Source organism: Ursus arctos, unplaced genomic scaffold (genome assembly GCF_023065955.2).
Source record: "Ursus arctos isolate Adak ecotype North America unplaced genomic scaffold, UrsArc2.0 scaffold_29, whole genome shotgun sequence".
NCBI classification, from domain to species: Eukaryota; Metazoa; Chordata; class Mammalia; order Carnivora; family Ursidae; genus Ursus; species Ursus arctos.
The window spans coordinates 16,335,082-16,355,541 of record NW_026622974.1 but is presented as its reverse complement, the minus strand read 5'-3'; the positions used below and the strand labels follow the sequence as shown (position 1 = coordinate 16,355,541).

The window sequence follows — 20,460 nt, the reverse complement described above, 5'->3', positions numbered from 1 at the left end:
TTTGCTAAAATATATAGCCTGCAGCCATATTTCTAATTCAAATGGGTTTGAGGACTTCTTCTCTAAATGGTTAGATTTTTCTGAGCATTTGTTCTATTTCCAGTAGGAACCGTGCTTTTAGGATCCCCGTTGGAGAACCCACTTTCTAATAACATGACCATGCAGTTTTTGAGAATGCCTTACTGTCGCATATTTTTAACGGAACTCTTCTCTGTAAACCAGCTTTTGTCAGGGCTCTGGAAAATACTTGCACTTCACGTAAAAGTCTTGTAGATTCCTCTTTCTAATTTCGGTTTGAACTATCTTGGAAGAGGAATAGACATACACAGAATGGTGGTAAAAGGCAAATTACTCTTTCTTGCTCTAGCCCAGTAGTGACAAGGAAATAACATTTCCTCTGTAATTCAGGTGAAATAAAGATTTGGCCAATTCAGTTTAAGTATATTTAGCAAAAAGTGTATGAAGATTGGGTATTTTTCTACTAATTTGCTTCAACCAATTAAGTACCATTTTCATGTGGGAATTGAACCAAATATATCTGATAAAACTAAAAGTAAATTTAAGCAGAATCTGTGATAAACTATTTACTGAAATTTCACATTTAAAGCAGATAATGCCAAAAAAAAAAAAAAAAGGTCAGTGGAGTTGCTTAGTTGAAAAATTAAAGAAAATAAGCCAAAAGAATTATTTAAATTGTAAATAAAATAGAAAGCTCCTCAGGTGCAGACCAGACATGACAGTTCATATGAACTTGAGATTCCCAGTAGTGATACTTGGTTCTAGAAGAAGGCGGAAGCTTTGCTGAGCCCAGTACCATTCTAATGACCTATCACAATTGTGTCTTAAAAGATACCATGAGATTGACATTGACGCTCACTTGAACTTGTAATATAAAGACATTTTAATTCAAACATTTTGACCTCCTCTCATCATACTTGCCTTGAACTTAGAGAATACTAGATTTAGCCTGTTTTTATATAGTGCCAAAATAAATTTTTTGAAAAAGGTTGTGAAATGTGTCATTTCTATTGTGTCAGTAGTAAACAGACAAAAACCTACTTGGTCAAGTGACATTTTTATGGGTGCATCAGTTTTGTTGGTTGGAGTTTGCACATCCACTGTAGGTAATAAAGCCTCTCCTTCCTGTGTGGGACCTTGAAGTCTATGATGAAGCAGAAGTGATCAAGGATATCCTGGTTGCCGAATGAAATAATTCGGATTCCACAGATACCAAACTCAGTCACAAAGACATAGTTCGTGGGGCATTTACTGTCTCTTATGTGCCAAGCAGTGACTGAGTTAGACACTGGAATACTAAGATAAGCAAGACACTGTTATTTTATGTGTATTTGCCCGTGTGTTAGAGGGAGAGAAGATCTATCAACAGGTAATAATGATACCCAACATGTACTGGTATAGCAGTATGTGTGGGCTGTTGTGGGAGCACAGAGGATGGTGGGACGTCTCCCACAGACCCTGGACGTGGAATCAGCTAGGGTTTCCTCAAAGGGACAGAAGAGTGAAGGGCTTGAGTGGGGTGGCAGCTGGCGAGGGCATTCTGTAGGTAAGAAGGAGCATATATAAATGCATAGTATCCTGTGGAAATGTATTCTTATTGAGGGAACAAGGAGCGGTTCAGTGTGGCTGGAGCATGAGGAGGTTTTTTTGGGTGAGTGTTGAAGGGGAGGGAGGAGAGATGAGACTGCATAGGACTGTGTGGCCAATTGAAGGTAGGTATGGACAGAGAAAAAGGCATCAAGGTGGACTTCAGGGTTTTTGATTTGGGGGCAACTGGGTAAATGATGGGGCCATCCTCCAAGCTATGAATACAGAAGGACGAGCAGGATGGAGAAAGGACAATTCACTTTTCTCTGTAGTGAGTTTGAAGAGGTTGTATGATAAAGCACAGTGGAGCCAGATAGATTCAAGTCCAAGTTTTACTTCTGCGTGTTAGTAGTTTGTGCACTTGAGCAAGTCACATAACCACTTCGTGCTTTGTTACTGTGTGTAAAATGAGACTGTGTTGTGATGGTGATGAGATGATATCTGGGAATCGCTTGAGTACACTGTCTGGCTCACTGAAGCGCTCAGTATATGGTTAGTGTTACTGCTTTGACAGAAGTGTTCATGAGGGAGATGGGATTTATAGGTCTTGAGTTCAAGGGTGAGGTGTGGGCATAACATAGGGATCCCAGAGTCATCAGTATGAGGGGGCAGTTGAAACTACTGTAGAAAATGAGCTTATCTAGGGAGAGTGGGAAGAGGGGCGGGCTGAGGATCGAGCCTGAGGAACAGCACTAAAGGAAGGGTAGCAGAAAACTGAGAAGGACAGGCCAGAGAGGCAGGAGAAAAACCAGGAAGGAGTGACATCAGGGAAGCCAGGGAGGAGAGACTGCCAGTGACAGATGCCTGAGAGAGATCAGGATTGGAAAATGCATGGATCGAGGGGCACCTGGATGGCTCAGGCCATTAAGCTTCTGCCTTCAGCTCAGGTCATGATCCCAAGGTCCTGGGATCGAGTCCCATGTCAGGCTCCCTGCTCAGCAGGGAGTCTGCTTGTCCCTCTCCCTCTGCTCCTCCCCCTGCTTTTGCTCTCTCTTGCTATCTCTCTCTCTTTCAAATGAATAAATAAAATCTTATAAAAAAAATGGGCAGATAGGAAAGCAACCCTTGAGCTCTTCTGTAGGATGTTTTTCTGTCATTAGACTGCAGACTCCATGGGGACGGTTGTCTGACCAGTGCCTAGGAGTGGTATGACAGCAGACATTTGTGAGTGCTTAGGGAATAAGTGAGACTATGGGAGAGGAGGTAGCAGCTGAATGCTCACCGTATCTTTGAGCTCTCCAGGTGCCGTGTGACCTCCCTCCTTTTGTGTCCACCACTTCCTCTGTTACATTTCACCGTCTGATTTCCTCTTTTCATTGGGAAAATCAAGTCACGAGTAGGAACCTCCCTCACTTTCTTATCTGGTCACTGCTACTTAGTTTTAGTGGAGTGATTGGGATGGAAGCCAAGTCACCACAGGTTGACAGGTAAAGATAATAAAGGTAAAAAATACAAAAATAAAATCATTTAAAAAAAAACCATAAAAGATACAGAGTTTTTTTTGTTTTTCTGTTGCTTTACTGGGAAGAGAGAGAAACAATGATAAGTAAAGCGGAATTGAGTTTATGAAGCTTGTTTATTTATATTTATTTTAGGATGGAAGAGACTTGGGCATTTTAAGTACTGAGAGCAGAGACCCAGATGAGGAGGGAATGATTGATAGAGTGAGATTCCCAGGAGGCAGGAGGTGGAAGGATTCTGAGCATAGGAGAAAAGCAGGTCAGGTAGAAGCCAAGTTTGTGGGTAGCAGGATAGGGAGGGGAGGGTGTTCTTACTCATGTTGCTGTTTTCTTTATAAAGAAAGATAAAAAAAAAAAAGTGCTAAACGTAAGGGGGTGGTGGGTTAGGGAGTTTCTTGCAAATGGTAAAGGATATTGAAAGAGATATTGTGAGGGGTGGAAAAACTGGCCAATTAGGACACCAAGAAGAAGTGCCAGGTTTCTTAGAGTGCTTAGCCGCATTGTGGAGCTGGAATTTGTGGGGCAGCAGCCCACATGGAACTATGGTTTTCCAGTGAAGCTTTTAGCATAGGGTGCAAGTAGAGGAGACATACAGCCGACTTGACCAGGGTTGGGCTTTGGCCAGGGGGTTGCAGGGCAAGGAGAAGGTTGTGAGGGAGTTGAGGAAATTATTTGAAGTGGTGGATCATGTTGTATAGGCCAGATAGAGAAGGAGGTGAAGATAAAAGAGGGCTAATAGAGTGGGACACAACTGGACAAGTCAAGGAATGTGAGATGTTGATGAAGCAGGATAAGTGGCATAGCTGGGGATAGAGAATGAAAGTGGAAGAACAGGAACTCGCCATCGGAAGTTAGATGTCTGAGGTGGGCTAATCCTGGCGTTGAGATGCAGGATGTAGCAGATGGTGCGGAGAGAAGGTGGACTGCGAGGGCGCTGTACAGGATGGAGACAGGAACACGCTGAGCCAGATGTCGGATCTTGGGGTGGGGACATGCAGGATCATTTTTAAGGAAAAGAAGAAGGTGGTAGTACAAGAGTGGTCTGTGATGTAAAAATGAGGTCTTGGGACCTATGGGTTATGGTTGGACAACTATCGGTTGTGTCACGGGGGGGGGGGGGGGATTAGAATACACTTGCCCTGCCTACGGGCCTGGGGGCTGGGTGGGGCTTGACCTGGGGCAAGAGGGGCATACCTGGTTCAGTAAAATGGTAGAAGCGGTGTAAGGTCCTGAAGAGGTCGGAGACTTTGTTTACCACAGAGTAGACATTTCTGGAAAGCGTGAGAATGGGGTCATGTGGGGTCAGGAGAGATGAGGCAGGGAGGAAATACAGGCACGGGAGACTCGGTGGCAGGAATAGCCTGCATATGGCTGGGAGCCAGCAGTGACCTGGATATGAGGCCTGAGGGCTTTGAGTTTCCCAAAGGGACTTGGCTAGAGAGGATTTTGTTTGTTTTCGGCGCTAGCTGACAGGTTGTTGGTGAGAAACTTGAAGCGGCCAGCACGGCTAGTAAAACTGCGGCGGGAGAAGCTAATATTTATAGAGGTTTCTACATGCCAGGCACTGGACGAAGCGTGGATGTGGATTTCTTTTATGGAATCTGTAGAACCACTCAGGGAGGTGGGAATGGTGATGTCATCGTTTAAGTTTTTGGAATGAGGAAAATGGATTTTAGAGCGATGATGGGAATGGCTGTCGGTCACAGTCCCGTGAACTGTTGGAGTTGGGATCTGAACCCAGGCGGCGTGAACGCACACCTTCTCTGATCTCCGTATCACCTCCAGGGTTTGAAGGGAGGAAGCGCAATTACTTCCCGGAATCAGACCTGACCCGTCACTGACGGAGCAGTCAGGCTGATGGGTGCTGAATGCACAGATTTTAAAGCTGGGTCGTCAGTGATGACTACAGACTTAATTTTTAGAGTTTAATTTATTTCTCATTTTGATTTTGGTTGCACAGTATCATGAAAAGTTTGGTATACTCAGAGAGGTAGTGGTTAGTGGTAACAGGAGATTTTAAAAAAATACCTTGATTTTTCCCTGTAGGAATAATACTCAAGTAATTGGAAATAGCAGGAAAAGCTGAAAATGAGTCAGTGTGTTAGCAGTCTTTGGTATGTTAAAGTTTGGTTTGTAACATTTGAAAATCACAGGTTTTTAAATAGTGTATGCAGTGTAACAGTCTGAAATAGTGTGTGTGGGAGTAATAATCTGAAATTCATCCATTGAAACCTTATTTAATAAGACTATATTACTTTCTCCTGGTTGCTATTTAGACTGTTTTCATACTCTAAACTGCCCTTCCTTTATTATCCTTCCTTCGGTAAAATGCTGTGCAACACTTGAACCTATTAAACTTACCTTATAGTCGAAATTTACTGACTTCCCTCGTGAATAGGTAATTCAGTGACTGGACTGGCATGGTTCTTGACCTGCAGAAAATAGTCACCCCTCTCTCCAGCTACCTCCTTTTTCTTGATATAGTTGTAATTACCACCCTTGTAGCTCCCATGGTGTAAGGGTTTCCAGAAGCAGTTGATCTTATAGTTCGTAAGGCTAAGAGAAACGTGTTGTCAGATTTTACCTGGAGACTCAACTTTCTCATTCACCGTTTCCTAGATTCATTTCTCTGAACATTTGTTTTTACAGATTTTGATTTGTTTGAGGCAGCAAATTTTAAAACTTTATTTTTTACTTCCCTTTATAGTAGGAGAATTGGGAGAATAAAAAAACTAAGTTTTTGCTTCCCCCTTTGTCAAAACGAATAATAAAAACCACAGTGATAAAATCGCTGACATTACCTGTGTTCATGTTGTCAAATTCTCACAACACAGTGTAATAACTATTACCATCATTATTTTACAAGTCAGAGAACGGACTTAAAGCAGTTGAGGAACTGGAACATGAATGGTGGAGATGGGATTTAAGCTCCTGGGATGTGCTAGAAATGCTCTCTAGCATAATTTTATTTTATTTATGGATTTTTAAAGATCTTATTTTTTAATTTATTTAGAGAATGAGAGAGAGTTCACAAGTTGGGGGGAGGGGCAGAGGGAGAGGGAGAAGGAGAATCCCAAGCAGACTCTGTGCTGAATGCAGAGTTGGGGGGCGGGGGTTGATCTCAGCACCCTGAGATTATGACCTGAACCGAAATCAAGAGTTGGAAGTGTAACTGACTGAGCCACCCAGGTGCCCCTCTCTAGCATAATTTTAGAGTATCAGTTGGAAATTGTATGGAAGAATATTGGTGGTTTTTCTGTTCTTTTTTTCCACATTGAAAAAGAAAAAGGAATTCTTCCTGTGTAGTCTATATAAGGTGTTCATGTATGCACATAGTTCTTTTTGTGCTATGGAGATTAGCACAGATTCTTAGGAAAGATGATTAAATTGAGATACGGGGATGTCTGGGTGGCTCAGTTGGTTAAGCATCTGCCTTGGGCTCTGGGATCGAGCCCCACTTTGGGCTTTCTGCTCAGCAGGGAGTCTGCTTTTCCCTCTCCCTCGGCCCCTCCCCCCACTCATGCGTGTCGGCGCAAGCGCGCTCTTGCTCTCTCTCTTTCTCTGTCTCTCAAATAAATAAATAAAAATCTTTAAAAAATAGAGACACTGTGCTCCGCTTTCCAATTATCTGTCAAGGAGGATGTCTCAGACTATGGCTGGGAGTGAGCTCCACAGGGCATGGTGGTCTGTGCCGAGTAGTGGAGAAAGGGTCCATGTGGTGTTGTTAGGGCTGCCAGGCCTGCCGTGGGCCTTAACTGCCGCAGCCTGCACGGGGTCCCCAGTTGGCCAGCTCTTGTGGCAGCTGGGAGGAATAAAGGGCTTCCTGTTTGAGCCTAGCACTGCTGCACGTAAAAGGCTTTCTTCAGTCTGGGTTGTTAAAATTTTCTACTTTCAGTTGGCTTGATTCTGCCTGTTTTGACCTCTGACTTCAGTGTTGTATTTAGTCTCTGAGTCGGACTTTAGACTGAAAAGAGTCCTAAACATGATCTGCGTCTACCTCCTACCTCCTCATTTTATAGATGAGGAAGTTGACTCACAGACCTGAAATGAATTATTCAAAGCTATGGGACTAGTGGCCAGGACTAGAAGCCAATCTCATGACTTTACTGATGTTTTTCCTGTTACAAAATGATTTGTGACTCCCTATGTATTGCTTCCAGTTCCTTATTTATTCACCCTGATCCTGGCTTCCCACCTGCCTCCTTGATCCCCTGGCTTTGCAGCCTGCACTGATTGAGGGAACAGTTGTTTGTTGGTGTTAATCCCAGCTTTGGAATCACTGTGTGACCCCTGGTAGAGTCACTTTGTGCCTTAATGTCAGTATCAGCAGATTAAGTAGGACCCTTATTAGAGAGGTTCTTGAGAAAATGTAAGTCATGTGAACTGGTGACCTGTTTTATTTAGTGGAAGAGACTTTTAGAAAATTTAATGAAAACAAATAAAGTATAGGGAAAAGTCAGTTAATACAGATTTCATCTTGAGTAAGCTGAACAAGGACTCATGAGAAAGTTAAAGAGACTTTAGGTCAAATTGTTACGTAATGTAGTAAATTGGGGACCTTCTTTGTTCTTTACACAGAATACCTGTTGGATCAAATCCTTCTCTGTAGGTGGTAATGTAGATTAATTTGTAGCTTTTACTTTTGATCTTGAACTTGAAAAAACATTTGGTTGAGTTGTTTTAACAGATCTGGTTGGAAAAGAGGAATCTCATTGAAAATTAGAATTTTCAATGCTGTGACATTTTGGCATAATAAAAAAACCTAGATGCTTGGGTTAAATCCTAGTTTTCTATCAGTGAACCTCTTTGAAACTGAGTTTCCACTGTATGTAAAAATGGGGAGAATATACTTAGCTTTCTCGTGAGAATTAGGATTAAGTAAAATAACACTTGCCAAGTTCTTGGCGCATAGTAGGTTCTCGGTCTGAGCTAGCTTCCTAACATTTTAACACTTTTTATTATATTTAGATATCTGATATCCATGTTACTGGAGAGTCAGAGGATATGTCTGCTAAGGAGAGATTGCTACTGTGGACGCAGCAGGCAACAGAGGGTTATGCTGGAATACGGTGTGAAAATTTCACTACCTGCTGGAGAGATGGAAAACTATTTAATGCCATCATTCATAAATACAGGTATGGAATTGCTGGGGTCTTTTTCCTTAGACAAATATGAGAAGTGTTTCTTCCATTTCCAGATTTCAAAATAACCTTTTATTATTACAGCAGCAATACATGTGCACGGCAGAAAGTTAGAAAATGCAGACCAGGCACAAGTAGAAACATCACAGTCCCACCGCTCCAAGATCATCACTCTGAGCTTGCACACACACACAGACTCTCATAGCTATAATATGCCTTTGGATTTTGCTGGTAACTTGGCAGATAGTGAGCTCTGATAACACAGAATCTTCAGGCAGATGAGCACAGTTTTGCACACAGAGGACTGATCAATGGTAGGGGTGAGGGTTTAGTTTCAATTTAGAGCTCACGCATGTCCAAATTATAGTCTCCTAGGCTCATTACTCTAGGGAGTAGCGGGGTTCAAAAGTGGCCAGCTTTAGGGTGGTTAGTGGTTTTCTGGTAAGAATTATTATTATTATTATTTTTTAAGTTTGTTTCATGTATTCATCTCTACACCCAACATGGGGCTCGAACATATGACCTCGAGATCAAGAGTCGGTGCTCTTCTGATTGAGCCAGCCAGATGCCCCATCTGCTGAGAATTATTAACAACTAAATCCCAGTTAATACTGACATAGCGCTTACTAAGTGCCAGACATTATCCTAAGCAGGTTTTATGTGTATTAATTTATTTAGTCTTCACAGCATCCCTCCAGGAACATTGTCATCCCCAGTTGACAGACAAAAACTGAGGCACAGAGTTAAACTTGCTTATAGTCACATAGCCAGCAAGAGGCGGCTTTGAGATTCAGACCCAGGGCCTCTGGTTTTTGACTCCATGCTTTTATTGTCCTATAAGGAGCTAGATCCCCAGAAAATATTTACTAAAAACAATGTATTTCTTGATCTCAGTTACTTTTCTTAGTTTTGCAAAAATTACATCATGTTGTCAAAGAACCGTCTTCCTAGAGAAAGCTAAAGCTATAACTCATTAGACTAACAAACTTATTTGATAAAAACAATAATTAGTTAGAGTAGTTAATATTTTGTTAGCTTTCTATACATGAGGCATTCTGTTCATTGCTTTCCTTATGGTATCTCATTCAGGTCTCCCAGCAGTCCCACAAAACCAGGACTGTTGTTATCCCACTTTCACAGAGGAGGAGCCTTGGGTTTGCCAAGGTTATGCCACTAATACATTATAGAGCTGAGATTTTAATCCAGGTCTGCGTGATTTAAAATCCCATTCTCCCCATCTCTCTCCTTTCTCTTTCTGTTTTTCCTTTCATTCCCCTTTTTTCTCCCATTCTTCTCTTTCTCTCATTTTTATTTTGGAAATTCCAACATCAGTAACACTGTAACGAATCTCCCAGGCATCCGCACCCACAGCCCCTCTAAAACACTGCAGTAGTCTGCTTTCTTTATGGAACAACATTTCTGTGGAGGTAGGGATAGTCTGCCTGATTAAGGAGAAAAACCAGAATCAACTTGCCTGCACATGTTGAAAATAAAGTACCAGATCTCCTTGAGTAACACAGTGCCAAGAGGGTTTAGTGGTTACAGACATTTCAGTTATCACAATGCACTTCTCATGTGACTTAAAACATGAGGCCATCAGAAGGCTGTGTAGTTGGGCACCTTTTATACCCGGGATGATAAGATCTTCTTGGCCTTTGAATAAAAATATTTGGATTGTTATACCTGAAGGATTTATGTCATGATGCATCTTTGAGGGTGTGCTCTTTTCTCTTTGAAGTGTTTTAAATAGAAGCAAAGCATTTAGAAGCCAGCTATTCTTCTAAAATAGTGGACTTTTATAAACAATGGTCTCCAGACATTGTTTCTTCAATACTTGTGGAGGAGTAGAAGTACAAATTAGTATATGCATGCTGCGCGTTTTTCTCCTAAGTACTTAAGTAAGTCACTGTATGTCAGAGATGGTGAAATTTCCTAGGGAAGTTTAATGTTATAGAGCTCATATTGCTTTAGGAGAGAATTTGGATCTTGTGAATGTTATTTGTTTTGAACTTTTAATCTGATAGAGTGATCACTTTAGAAAATCATTTAGCTTTAACTTTGAACTTCGATTTCCTAGTTGGCTTTGTTTTTCCTTGTTGGAATTCATGGTAAAAATAGGGAGTATCAGGTTTAAGTCCTCACAAGATTTCTTTGTTGCTGAAGGTTGTTAAGTTATCCTGTGCCTCATAAAATATTACAGTGGCCTTTTTCACTGGAAGAAACCTTTCATGTGTGGAACTGTATTTTTAGCTAAGGTCCTCAGGCTTCTCTTTTTATTTAAAAAATAATTGAGTATTTTTCTTCTAGCATGTGTAAGAATTAAATGCATAGGGTTGAACTGCACATAATTTTCACTGTTGAATGCGTTAAAATACCAAAGGGGGGAAATGAGAAAGTTATAAACAATTGTAAAATCCCTATGAGCAGATTTTTGGATATTGAACGGTAGTAATCACATTTAGAGAGTAGTGTCTAATTTATAGTTGTTTCTCTTGATAATTATTTCCATAAATTTTGTGATGTATTTGGGTTTGCCGTAGAAACATATCCACTTAATTGGGTTTTGGGTATATTTTTTGGGTAAAAAGACTTTTTTTAATATGAGTTCAATTTGACTTATGTACTAAAAATGATCTGAGGTGGTACATGGGTTTGGTATGTACTCAAATACCAAGTCTAACTGTATGGAATACTTGGTCGATAAGGATCTTAAGAGGGAGTGAGGGCTTAGCAGGAAAGAACCTTCAGATTGCTGCCGTGGCTGGAAAGAGGGATGTGGGGCTCCTCAGGGAGTAAGCTTGCATGCCCTAGAGAGAATATGAAAGATTTCTCTGGAGATTAGAAGGAAAATGGATACTGTTCGTCATTGAAAAGTAAACCAGTATCATTTGTAGTAGGTGATCTCATCAGATTTTTATGTAATTATCTTCTGAAGATTTAGAAATACTGATCTGAAGTTGGGACAGAGTAATAGCCATAGCATCCTTCAGATTTTGTATTACTGTAAATACTGTCAAAAAAGTTAATCAAGTACATTAATTTGGATTGTCCAGCATATATTTTTATTAGTGCACCCGTATAAGAATATGACTTTTGAGGTAGAGAGAATGTTTGTTTATACCAGTAAGCAGTACTTTACTAACATGAAGTAAAAATGAAGAGAGATTTTTATCGTAAGACTAATTTATAGATGATCCCTGAAGTTAAAAAGAAAGTAACTCGCATAGAAGGCACCCAAGAAATCTGTGCAGACTGTTGACCATGTATCAATTTCTGTGTTAGTTGTTTTTATATATGATAGCTTTTAAAATGATCACAGTCCTATGAAAGAGCTGACACCATTTCCATTTTTATTTTTGTATTAAATGATCAAATTATTAAATAATTAAAGAAACTGGGGCTCGGAAGGGAAACTAATATGCTCAGCATGACTTATCTTTCAAATGATGGAAGTGAGTCTGGAGTCTCAAGTCCTCATAGGCTTCTGTATAACTACTTATCATAATCCCCGGCAGGCAAAGTAGATATCAAGAAATGGAGCTGTTGACCTGAGCAACTGGATAGTGCAGTGTTGAAAACTAATGATATTCACCAAAGATATATGAAGATTCTTGATGAATTTAAGAAATGACTAAATGAATAGTACATTTATAAATTCCAACTAAAGATCTTTGTCCCTTGTAGGAAATTAATGAGGAACAACATTAATTGCATAACTTAGAATTAGCCGTCAATGAAAATAGCATCAAACAACTCATAAGGTAGTGAGTAACATTGTAAATAATAAGAGAACATGAAAAGCCTTAGCATAAGTAAGAGCAAAACCACAAATGAACTGTTCTATAGTTTTGGTATGTCATATTATCCTAAAGAAGTAAAGAGCCTGGATTACACAATGGCTAATAAGAATGATAAAGTAGTATGATTTAGTGTGGAAGAGATTACAAAAGATAGTTCCATAGGAGATATATATATATTTAGTTGTTTTTTTTTTGTTTTTTTTTTTTTTTGAGAGAGAGAGTGAGCATGTGCAAATGAGGGGAAGGGCAGAGGCAGAGGGAGAGGGAGAGAGAGAATCATAAGCAGGCTTCATGCCCAGTGTAGAGCCCAATGCAAGGCTCAATCTCATGACCCGAGCTGAAAGCGAGTCGGATGCTTAACCAACTGAGCCACCCAGGCGCCCCTATAGGATCTATTTAAATAGGTCAACAATTCAGATGATAACTACGCTTATCATGAGCATAGTGTAATATATAGAATTATAAAATCACTATGTTGTACATCTGAAACTAATATAACACTGTATGTCAACTATAATTAAAAATAAATAGGTTAATGATACAAACACTATGGTTTTCTATTAATTCTGTCTTAGGAAGCTGTTCCTAATTCCTTCTAGGAATGTCTGTTTGTTATGTTCAGTTTTTAATGGAAAGAATTCAAATAATAAGACTGCCATATATCTGTACTAGTTTGTACTTGTTTTCTCTGTATAGTTTAAATTTCTTTAAAGCATATTGAAATCTTTTCACTGAAAACCACAACTGGTGAGAGATCTCGGGTAAATAAGCCTCACTCTTGCCCCTAACCTTAATTTTCATTGAAAAGAATAACAAGGAAGGCTGGATTTGATGGACTTGGATCAAAAGGATGTCACAAAAGCATTCGATGACTAAGCAGCTTAAAAGCTAGAGAAGTAGAATTAACGGAGAATCCGCAGCCACGGGATTCTAAACTCTAGTAGATTCTAAACTCTAGTCACTCTGGCAGAGTTTGGATAGAGAGGATGAAAATCCTCACCAGTAGCTCACGTTCTTCATAGTAGGTGTTCCAAACAAAGGTTCAACGGATTCTTCTGTGTTCTAAGAGTGTTCTCAAGTATCACACGGTAAAATTGATTTTCTTTGTTTTTGAAAGAAATAAAGCTCTGACTTCTAGCTTGAAATTCAGCCCCTGACTTGTCTTAATTTATCAGTCGCTGCAAGTAGATAGCTGCCCTAGAACATTGATGAAAGCCAGGTTCCAAAACAGCAGCACTCCCTGTGAAAACACGTCTGCCTGAGCAGGCATGAACACGAATGTGTGCCAACGGGCCAGAAAGAAGAGTGCGAACGTGTAGGAGAGCCAGGCGAGCCTGACGTGGTGGTATAGAGAGATGCTAAGTATGTCGGGACAAAAATGTGTGTGTGTGTGTGGGGGGGTGTTTTACAGAGATTATTTCTGCTTACTAGTATCTGTTAGTCCTAGTCTTGTTTTTAATTTATGCTGCCATTCATTCACGTGAATTTCCTTTTGAGGCCCCTGGCCTTCTTTTCACAATTACGTTTTTAAATATATTACTCAGGTAAGACTCAACTTTTTTGAAACAGATGGTGTTCAGGAGCACGCCATTTAAATATTTTCTAATTAGGCTGCCAGACGTTTTTCACTTGTCTGAGTGTAGTTGGATAGCAGTTATTTTGTTCATTGTTTGCATTTTGAATTAGAATTTATTGGGACCATCATATTTCATTGTATTAAATGTTTAAAGATGCTGTAATTGGGAAGATTAGACTATAAGGCTGTGGTCGGAGTCGCCTTTAATAGTCTGACCTGGAGGCCTGTGATTCAGCCACAGGCTTGGATGTAGTCACACGTTACAAGCTAAACTGGATTGGACTGGTTTGATACTGGGAGGAGGCCCTTTAGGGCTTGAAGTGTTCCCATAGGAGGTTGGATTAGTGTTGATGAGGTGATTTTTTTTTTTTCCTTCAGAACCAGGTCTGCCCTTAGGCTGCAGAACCCAGAGTTATGAGGGTGTGTAAGTGTGTGTTCATACACCACACAGTATGGGCTCTGCTGTGTGTGGCCATTGGCTAGGCATAGACACAGAGCCCTGAAGGTTATTAATTTTTTGAAAAGTCACAAGTATTTCACTTTGTGAGGCAAAATCAAATTGCTTATTTACGTTTTCAAATAAACTCAAAACAGTTGAATTCTCAGAGCTCACTGTGAAAGGCCGGTACGTTTTATAGCAGTTTCTACAGTAAGTATTCTGGGCCACAGCCCTACTTTTTGTTGTATCTGTGATTAAAAAAAAAAAAAAAGCAACTAACAGAAAATGTAATACATTAACATAAAACATTCGAATAAAGTAAAAGGGTATGCATCGAAATGTGATTTCTTTCCCCAGATTCCCAGTCCCATTCCCTAGAGGCAACTGTTCAGTTTCTTTCATATTCTTCCAGAAATTTTCTGTGCATATACAACCACTAATTTTTTGGTGGGGGGGGGAGGGTCAGCTCTGTTGAGGTATAATTTACATAAGCACCTAATCTTGAGCATTGTTAGAATCTTTTCTAAAACACAGTTGAGAGAATGGCATGTATGTTGTTTCACATTTTTCTTTCCTCTTAATTTATTTTGGATGTCTTTCCATATATACCTATTTCCATATATACCTATTTCCAGAAATAGGTTTACCTTATTCTTTTAAAATACTGTGACTATTCTAATGTGTGGATGTAACATAATTTATTTAGTAGCATCATATTGATGGACATTATGTTTTTTGCTATTAAAAAGTGTTGGACTTTCTATGTGTCTTTGTGCAAATGTGTGAATATGCTGGTATAATAAGGTCCTAGAAGTAGAATTTCTTTGTCAAAGGGCAATACATTTAAAATTTTCAGACCTATATCTGAATTGTCCACTGGAAGAATTGCATTGAGATACCCCTTCTGCATTGTTTCCCCTCCATAATGCCTTTAAGAAACGTTCCCTTACTTTGTTAATTGCATTCTAGCAGATCTAAACCCCATTCATTTTTTTCTGTTCTTTTTAACATTTACCCTTTTATGCATAAAATTGTGTTTTTTGATTTTTGGTTTTTTTTAATAGCTTTTAAGCTACGTGCCAGAGCTGAAATTGCAGGCTTATGTTTCCCTCTGTTTGGTGTGCGAGCTATTAGTCTAAGCATGTATGTGTTAAGAGTTTGGGGGGAAAATGATCAAATAAGTTGGCAAATTTCAGAGTGCTGTGATTATGTAAGAAGTTAGAGTGCCAGCAGTGGGGGCTGTCTTGAGATAACATATGAGAAGATGCCTATCACAATACCAGAGATTTAGGAAGTATGTAACAAATGTCAGACTTCTTCCCTCCCAATGTGCTGCTGCTGACCCACTCAGGACGGGGCACGTGACCGTACAGCTCAGGAGGAGCGGGGCTTTGGTGGAAGACTCCCCTTCCTTGGAAACCTGACATATGCATCTTCATCCTGGCTCCTGTTGGCATTGTTACCCTTCTCTAACACTAGGATTTCCCTTATGTGTCAGGAGCAGCCAACATGTCTTCTATCCACCTGTTTTTCTTTGAGGATCCATCTGTTTTATTGCAATACTGCTTTGACTCATTTTCAGATTCATATTCCTTTGTTATTTTGTGGTATGAAGTAGCTTAATATTTTATTTTCTATCAGAGTAAAAAATAAGTTGATTTATACCCCCTTTGGGGGGGTATTTATCCCCTAGTGACAGAGGTTTACTTAAGTTCACTAAAATATAAGTATTGAAAGAATTACTTCTCTATCAATATCAATACTGTTCTCTGGAACTCCTGGGTAGCTCAGTCGTTAAGCATCTGCCTTCAGCTCAGGGTGTGATCCTGGCGTTCTGGAATCGAGCCCCACATTGGGCTCCTCTGCTGGAGCCTGCTTCTTCCTCTCTCACTCCCCGTGCTTGTGTTCCCTCTCTCGCTGGCTGTCTCTCTCTGTCAAATAAATAAATAAAATCTTTAAAAAAACAAAACAAAACAAAAAAACTATTCTCTGTATGGGGTTAATTTCTTTGTGAATTGAGTGAGACTTGTAATTCAGTAGGTATCTTTTAATTTCCAACGTTAGATTCCAGTCTTAAAGTACTAACAAAGCCTGATGTAAATCATAGTGGTTTTCATTCTTTGCTCTCTGTCTTGTTGGTAGAGAGTCCTTCTGTAGAAAAAAATAGGAAGAAAATTTGAATAAATTGAGGCATCTAGATTTGAGAAAGGGGAAAATTACCTTCTTGGCTTTGTTTCTTTCAACAATATGTGCCCAAATATGAGCATAAAGGAATATCTACACCCACTTACGAAACTGTGGGTGGATCTCTTGCATGTTCGCGTTTATTTGCTGGGGAGAGGCGAAGACCATGTTACAGGTCTCTTTTTTTTTTTTTTTTCTGCCGAGGGGAGGGGGCCAAGCAGAGAGGCTTTTTGCACCAATAAGAATAGTAAGAACGTGCTAAGCCTGAACTTGATTTAATCCCCACAGTCATCTACAGGAATTTGTTATGGCAGCTGCTCTACTGTCATAGGATAAGGAGGCATATTTGATGCATATCGTTACTGGGTGATCTATCGAAGAACAAACATTGAGTGACGCATGTGGCTTCGTGCTTCTGTGTGTAAGTGGATGCGTAGTGTTCTGGTTGTACAGAGGTGGTTCTAAGACTGATTTCTAGGTAAATGGAGGGTTGTTGTTGTTGTTGTTGTTGTTGTTGTTGTTTTAACTTCCCCAGAATCCCTTTCAGTTCCTTGCGTGCTGCCGAGGATATACTAGTTCTCCAGCCAGGCCTGACCGTGTGTACGCCCAGCTATCTGCTTTGTCTGTGCACATACTCAAGGAGTGAAACACACCAGAAGCAGTCAGACTTCAGAGCAGATTGGTTTCATGGTGACTCCATGATGACCAGCTTCAAATGGTTCCGACCAGCAGCCTTTTCTACCCGGGTTAATTCACCCCTTCTCTCCCTCACACTGCCTTTTCCTCCCTCACTGTCAACTGGTGATCTGCACTCCTGCTCTCAGACAATATCGAAGCCAGCAAGTGAAATGTCTTTCTTTTTGCTACCAAAGACACAAAGCTGCCTTCGTTTGCATCCGTCCTAGCCCGTCTTTGCTCCTGTTTGATAGGGGAATCCTCTCTCCACCTCTCCAAGGCCTGCACCCCTCCTCCTGTGCTCTGCATCCCATCTCTGCCATTGCCTCAGACACCTTCTTTCTTGTTACATTAAGCTCTTCTCTCTCCACGGATCTTTCTCCTTGCATTTTAAGCACGCCAGAGCCCCTTGGCTCATTACACAACAAACAAAACTTCTCTTTTAACTCCGTGCTTTTTTTCCATCTACTGCCTTACATCATTCCTTTCCGTAAAGGCCAGACTTCTTGAAAGAGTTGTCTGTACCCTCCATTTTCATTTCTTCACTCCATATCCATTCTTCTCCCAACTCGAATGTGGCCACTGACCCCATAATCCACCAAAACTCTTCTGAGGTCATGAATGACTTCCATGTGGCTAAATCCAGTGGACATTTTTCAGGCCTCATTTTTCTTCCCAGTCTTTGGCCCTACTGTCCATTCTTTTCTTCTTGAAATCCTACTCTTTTTCTTCAGCTTTTATGGCACTTCCCTGGCCTGGTGTCCCTCCTGTTTCGTGGGCTCTTCCCGCTCAGCTCCATCTGCAGACTCAGCCACAAGGCCAGTACATGTTGGGAGTATCTAAGGGCTGCCTGCTAACTTTCTTTGCTCTCTGTGTTGACTCTCAACTGTGCCCACACCCCTCTGATCTGTGGATTTGACCTCCTAGATATCACCTGGCCTGTCTACTTCTCTCCACCACTGCCACATTCTTTTGCATTGCAAGCCACTATGGTTCCCTACGTGGATTCTGTGGGAATACTTTCACCACTTGAGATTTCTTCTGCATCTAACCTCAGATCTGATCATTTAGTCTCCTGTAATCCTCCTTAATTCATTTCACTGTTTTTCCATAGTTCTTGGAAAAACATTCAGAATCTTTGAAGAAGTTCATGAGATTCTGCATCATCTTGGCCCCTGCATCCATCCCACCATCTGTTACCATGTGTCCCCTTGCAATGGGCTCCCCTCCCTGGCAGTGGTCTTGTTCTCACACACCCTCCATGCATGAACAGACGTAGGCTTTTTCCCTCTGCCTAGGTGCTCTTCCCACCAGGATTTCTCCTGGTTTACTCCTGAACTCCCTTTGGAGCTCTGAGCTCTCCATAGACACAGCATCTATATTCTTAAGGCCTCACTGCCCGGCTCATAGTAGATGCTTATTAAATATTGAATGAATGAATGAACTTGCTAGTTTGTTGACTGGGAAGAATGACTTATAATTAGCATACCAAAGCACCAAGTCAGGCCTTCTCTCACGTTTTCATTACATTGTTCTTTACATGCCAGTGAGTGCTTTTTAATCTCCTGTGTATATGCTCTGTACACTTCGCTTCACAAGTACTTTCACATGAATCCTCTCTTGAGACCGAGGGCAAATCAGTTGGTTCTTAAGACCTTACGGCTATAGCAGCCCAAAATGCCTTCCCTCTGCCCCCCCCGACATAGCTCAAGATACTCCCTAGGGATAATTGGAGTTCTAGATGATTCTTGTAGTTCCTGATTGTCTCCTAATTCCTGATTTTCATTTTTTGTAGAGGGGAACTGAGACACAGGTTTCTGGATGTGTGTTCACAGTCAGAGAGCAAGTTAGGACTAAATCACCGAACACCTGAATCATAGCCCTGTCACTTTTTTTCACCTCAGTAGAGCCTTTTCTCTCAAATATGTAAAAATTGTCTTTTGAAAATTTTTTGAATTTGAAAAACGGTGGTAAAATAATACATAACATAACATTTACCGTTTTGTATGTTAATACGTTATTAAACCATCACCACCATCCATCCCCAGAACTCCTCCCTCCGCCCAAAACTTCTGGCAACCACCATTCTGCTTTCTCTCTTTCTTTTTTTTTTAATTGAGAAAGAAAATTGTTGCTCAGTGTCCTTTCAAATGATCAAATATCTCAAATCACAAAGTTTATTTAAGTGGTTTTGATTTTGATTAATAAATCTGTCACCAGATGCTGTCTTTTCCAAATTTCATCATTTTACAGTGTATTCCAGAGTTAGGCTAATGTGAAATGTGTCTCCACCCCCTCCCCCAAGTCCTAAATGGGTCCTTTTCCTCTAGATTTAAGCAATAAAAATCAATACTGGGTAAGAGGGAAAAGTTTGCTGTCTCCTCCTGAGAGTCTAAGGCAGTAGGCGTGTTTGTGTTTGTGTCTGCTTTGTCTTTGTCTTGTTACATAATTATCTGATAGTAGGGTGAATTTTTTTTTTTTTTTGCCAGTGCAGAATATGGATAATTTTGAAAGAAAATGAAAGATATAGTAGAGACAAGAAGAATTTAAAGATGATGTAGTTTCCAGACTTGCCTGATAAGAATCACCTGGGGGAGGGGAGTACTTTGTAAAAATATGGATGATGAGGGCTTTCCCCGTCTTTTTTTATCCTGGATGAAGGCCCGAAGCCCACTCCAAGTGGGGGAAGCAGTGGTATCGTATATATAGATGAGTACTGTTTTGGTGACAATCTGGAACTAATTCTCTTTTCTTGGAGTTTATTTTCTTGAGTATGCCAGTACACACACTGACACACATACACTCTCCCTTGTGGTTCTTGTATTACCATCATCAGTATCACTTTCTCCACCAGCAGAAGCATACATTCTTCTGTGTTTTCTTTATCTTGATTTTTCAGCTTCATGTTGGGTGTTTTCAGTTGATAATGCCAGCATAGTGCAGCAAATTGGTCAGGCTTTGTACTGAGACACACTTGGGTTCAAATGCTGTCTGCCCCTTGTCAGTTGGCGTTCTTGTTCAAGTTGTGTAATCTCCTTAAGTTTTTTCATCTGTAAATCCAGGATGCTAACAGCCCACTGCGTGGCGTTGTTGGGGAGATCGAGCTAATGCTTTGAAGCCTTCGCTGCATGGCCTGCCACATAGTAGTAGTTATCAGGATGTATTAGTCCCTGTTGTTTATTGTTATTTTATCAGACATTCCAATGGGCAACTTTACCAGTTGCTGAAGTTGAGGGCACGTGAGAGCATTAGAAGGGAGGACTTGCACCTAGAAGCAGTAATTTATGCTTTTTGAAACTTTATAATTTATCCCTTGCCGGTTGTTTTCAGTGCATGCCTGTTTTCCAGATTGTTTGCAGCAGAGACAGGCCTTTAGGAAACCTCAAAAGGATGTGTGTTTAGTTCATGGAGAAGCTATTCCATGTGGATTTTTATAAGGATTTGAAATCCTTACTGGAAGCTGTAGGTGGTAGCTTTGTCTGTAGAAATTAACAGAAAGAAAGGAGCAAACCTGGGGTGGAAAATGTCTCTAGGAGTTTGAATCAGTGGTATCAGATGGTACCTTCTTAGCCCTCAGAGC

The 20,460-nt window shown here is 40.6% G+C and overlaps 1 protein-coding gene across 26 annotated transcripts in view; it reads left to right on the top strand.

The window, feature by feature from the left end:
- The window catches only part of LOC113261161 (dystonin), a 453,463-nt gene that overhangs the window by 255,674 nt on the left and 177,329 nt on the right, over positions 1-20,460 (top strand). For all 26 annotated transcript variants that reach the window (XM_026507181.4, XM_026507164.4, XM_044387138.3 and 23 more), the window contains one exon: positions 8,034-8,200. In XM_026507181.4, coding sequence (XP_026362966.3) covers positions 8,034-8,200 — 167 coding nt within the window. The remainder of the gene's footprint in view (positions 1-8,033; positions 8,201-20,460) is intronic.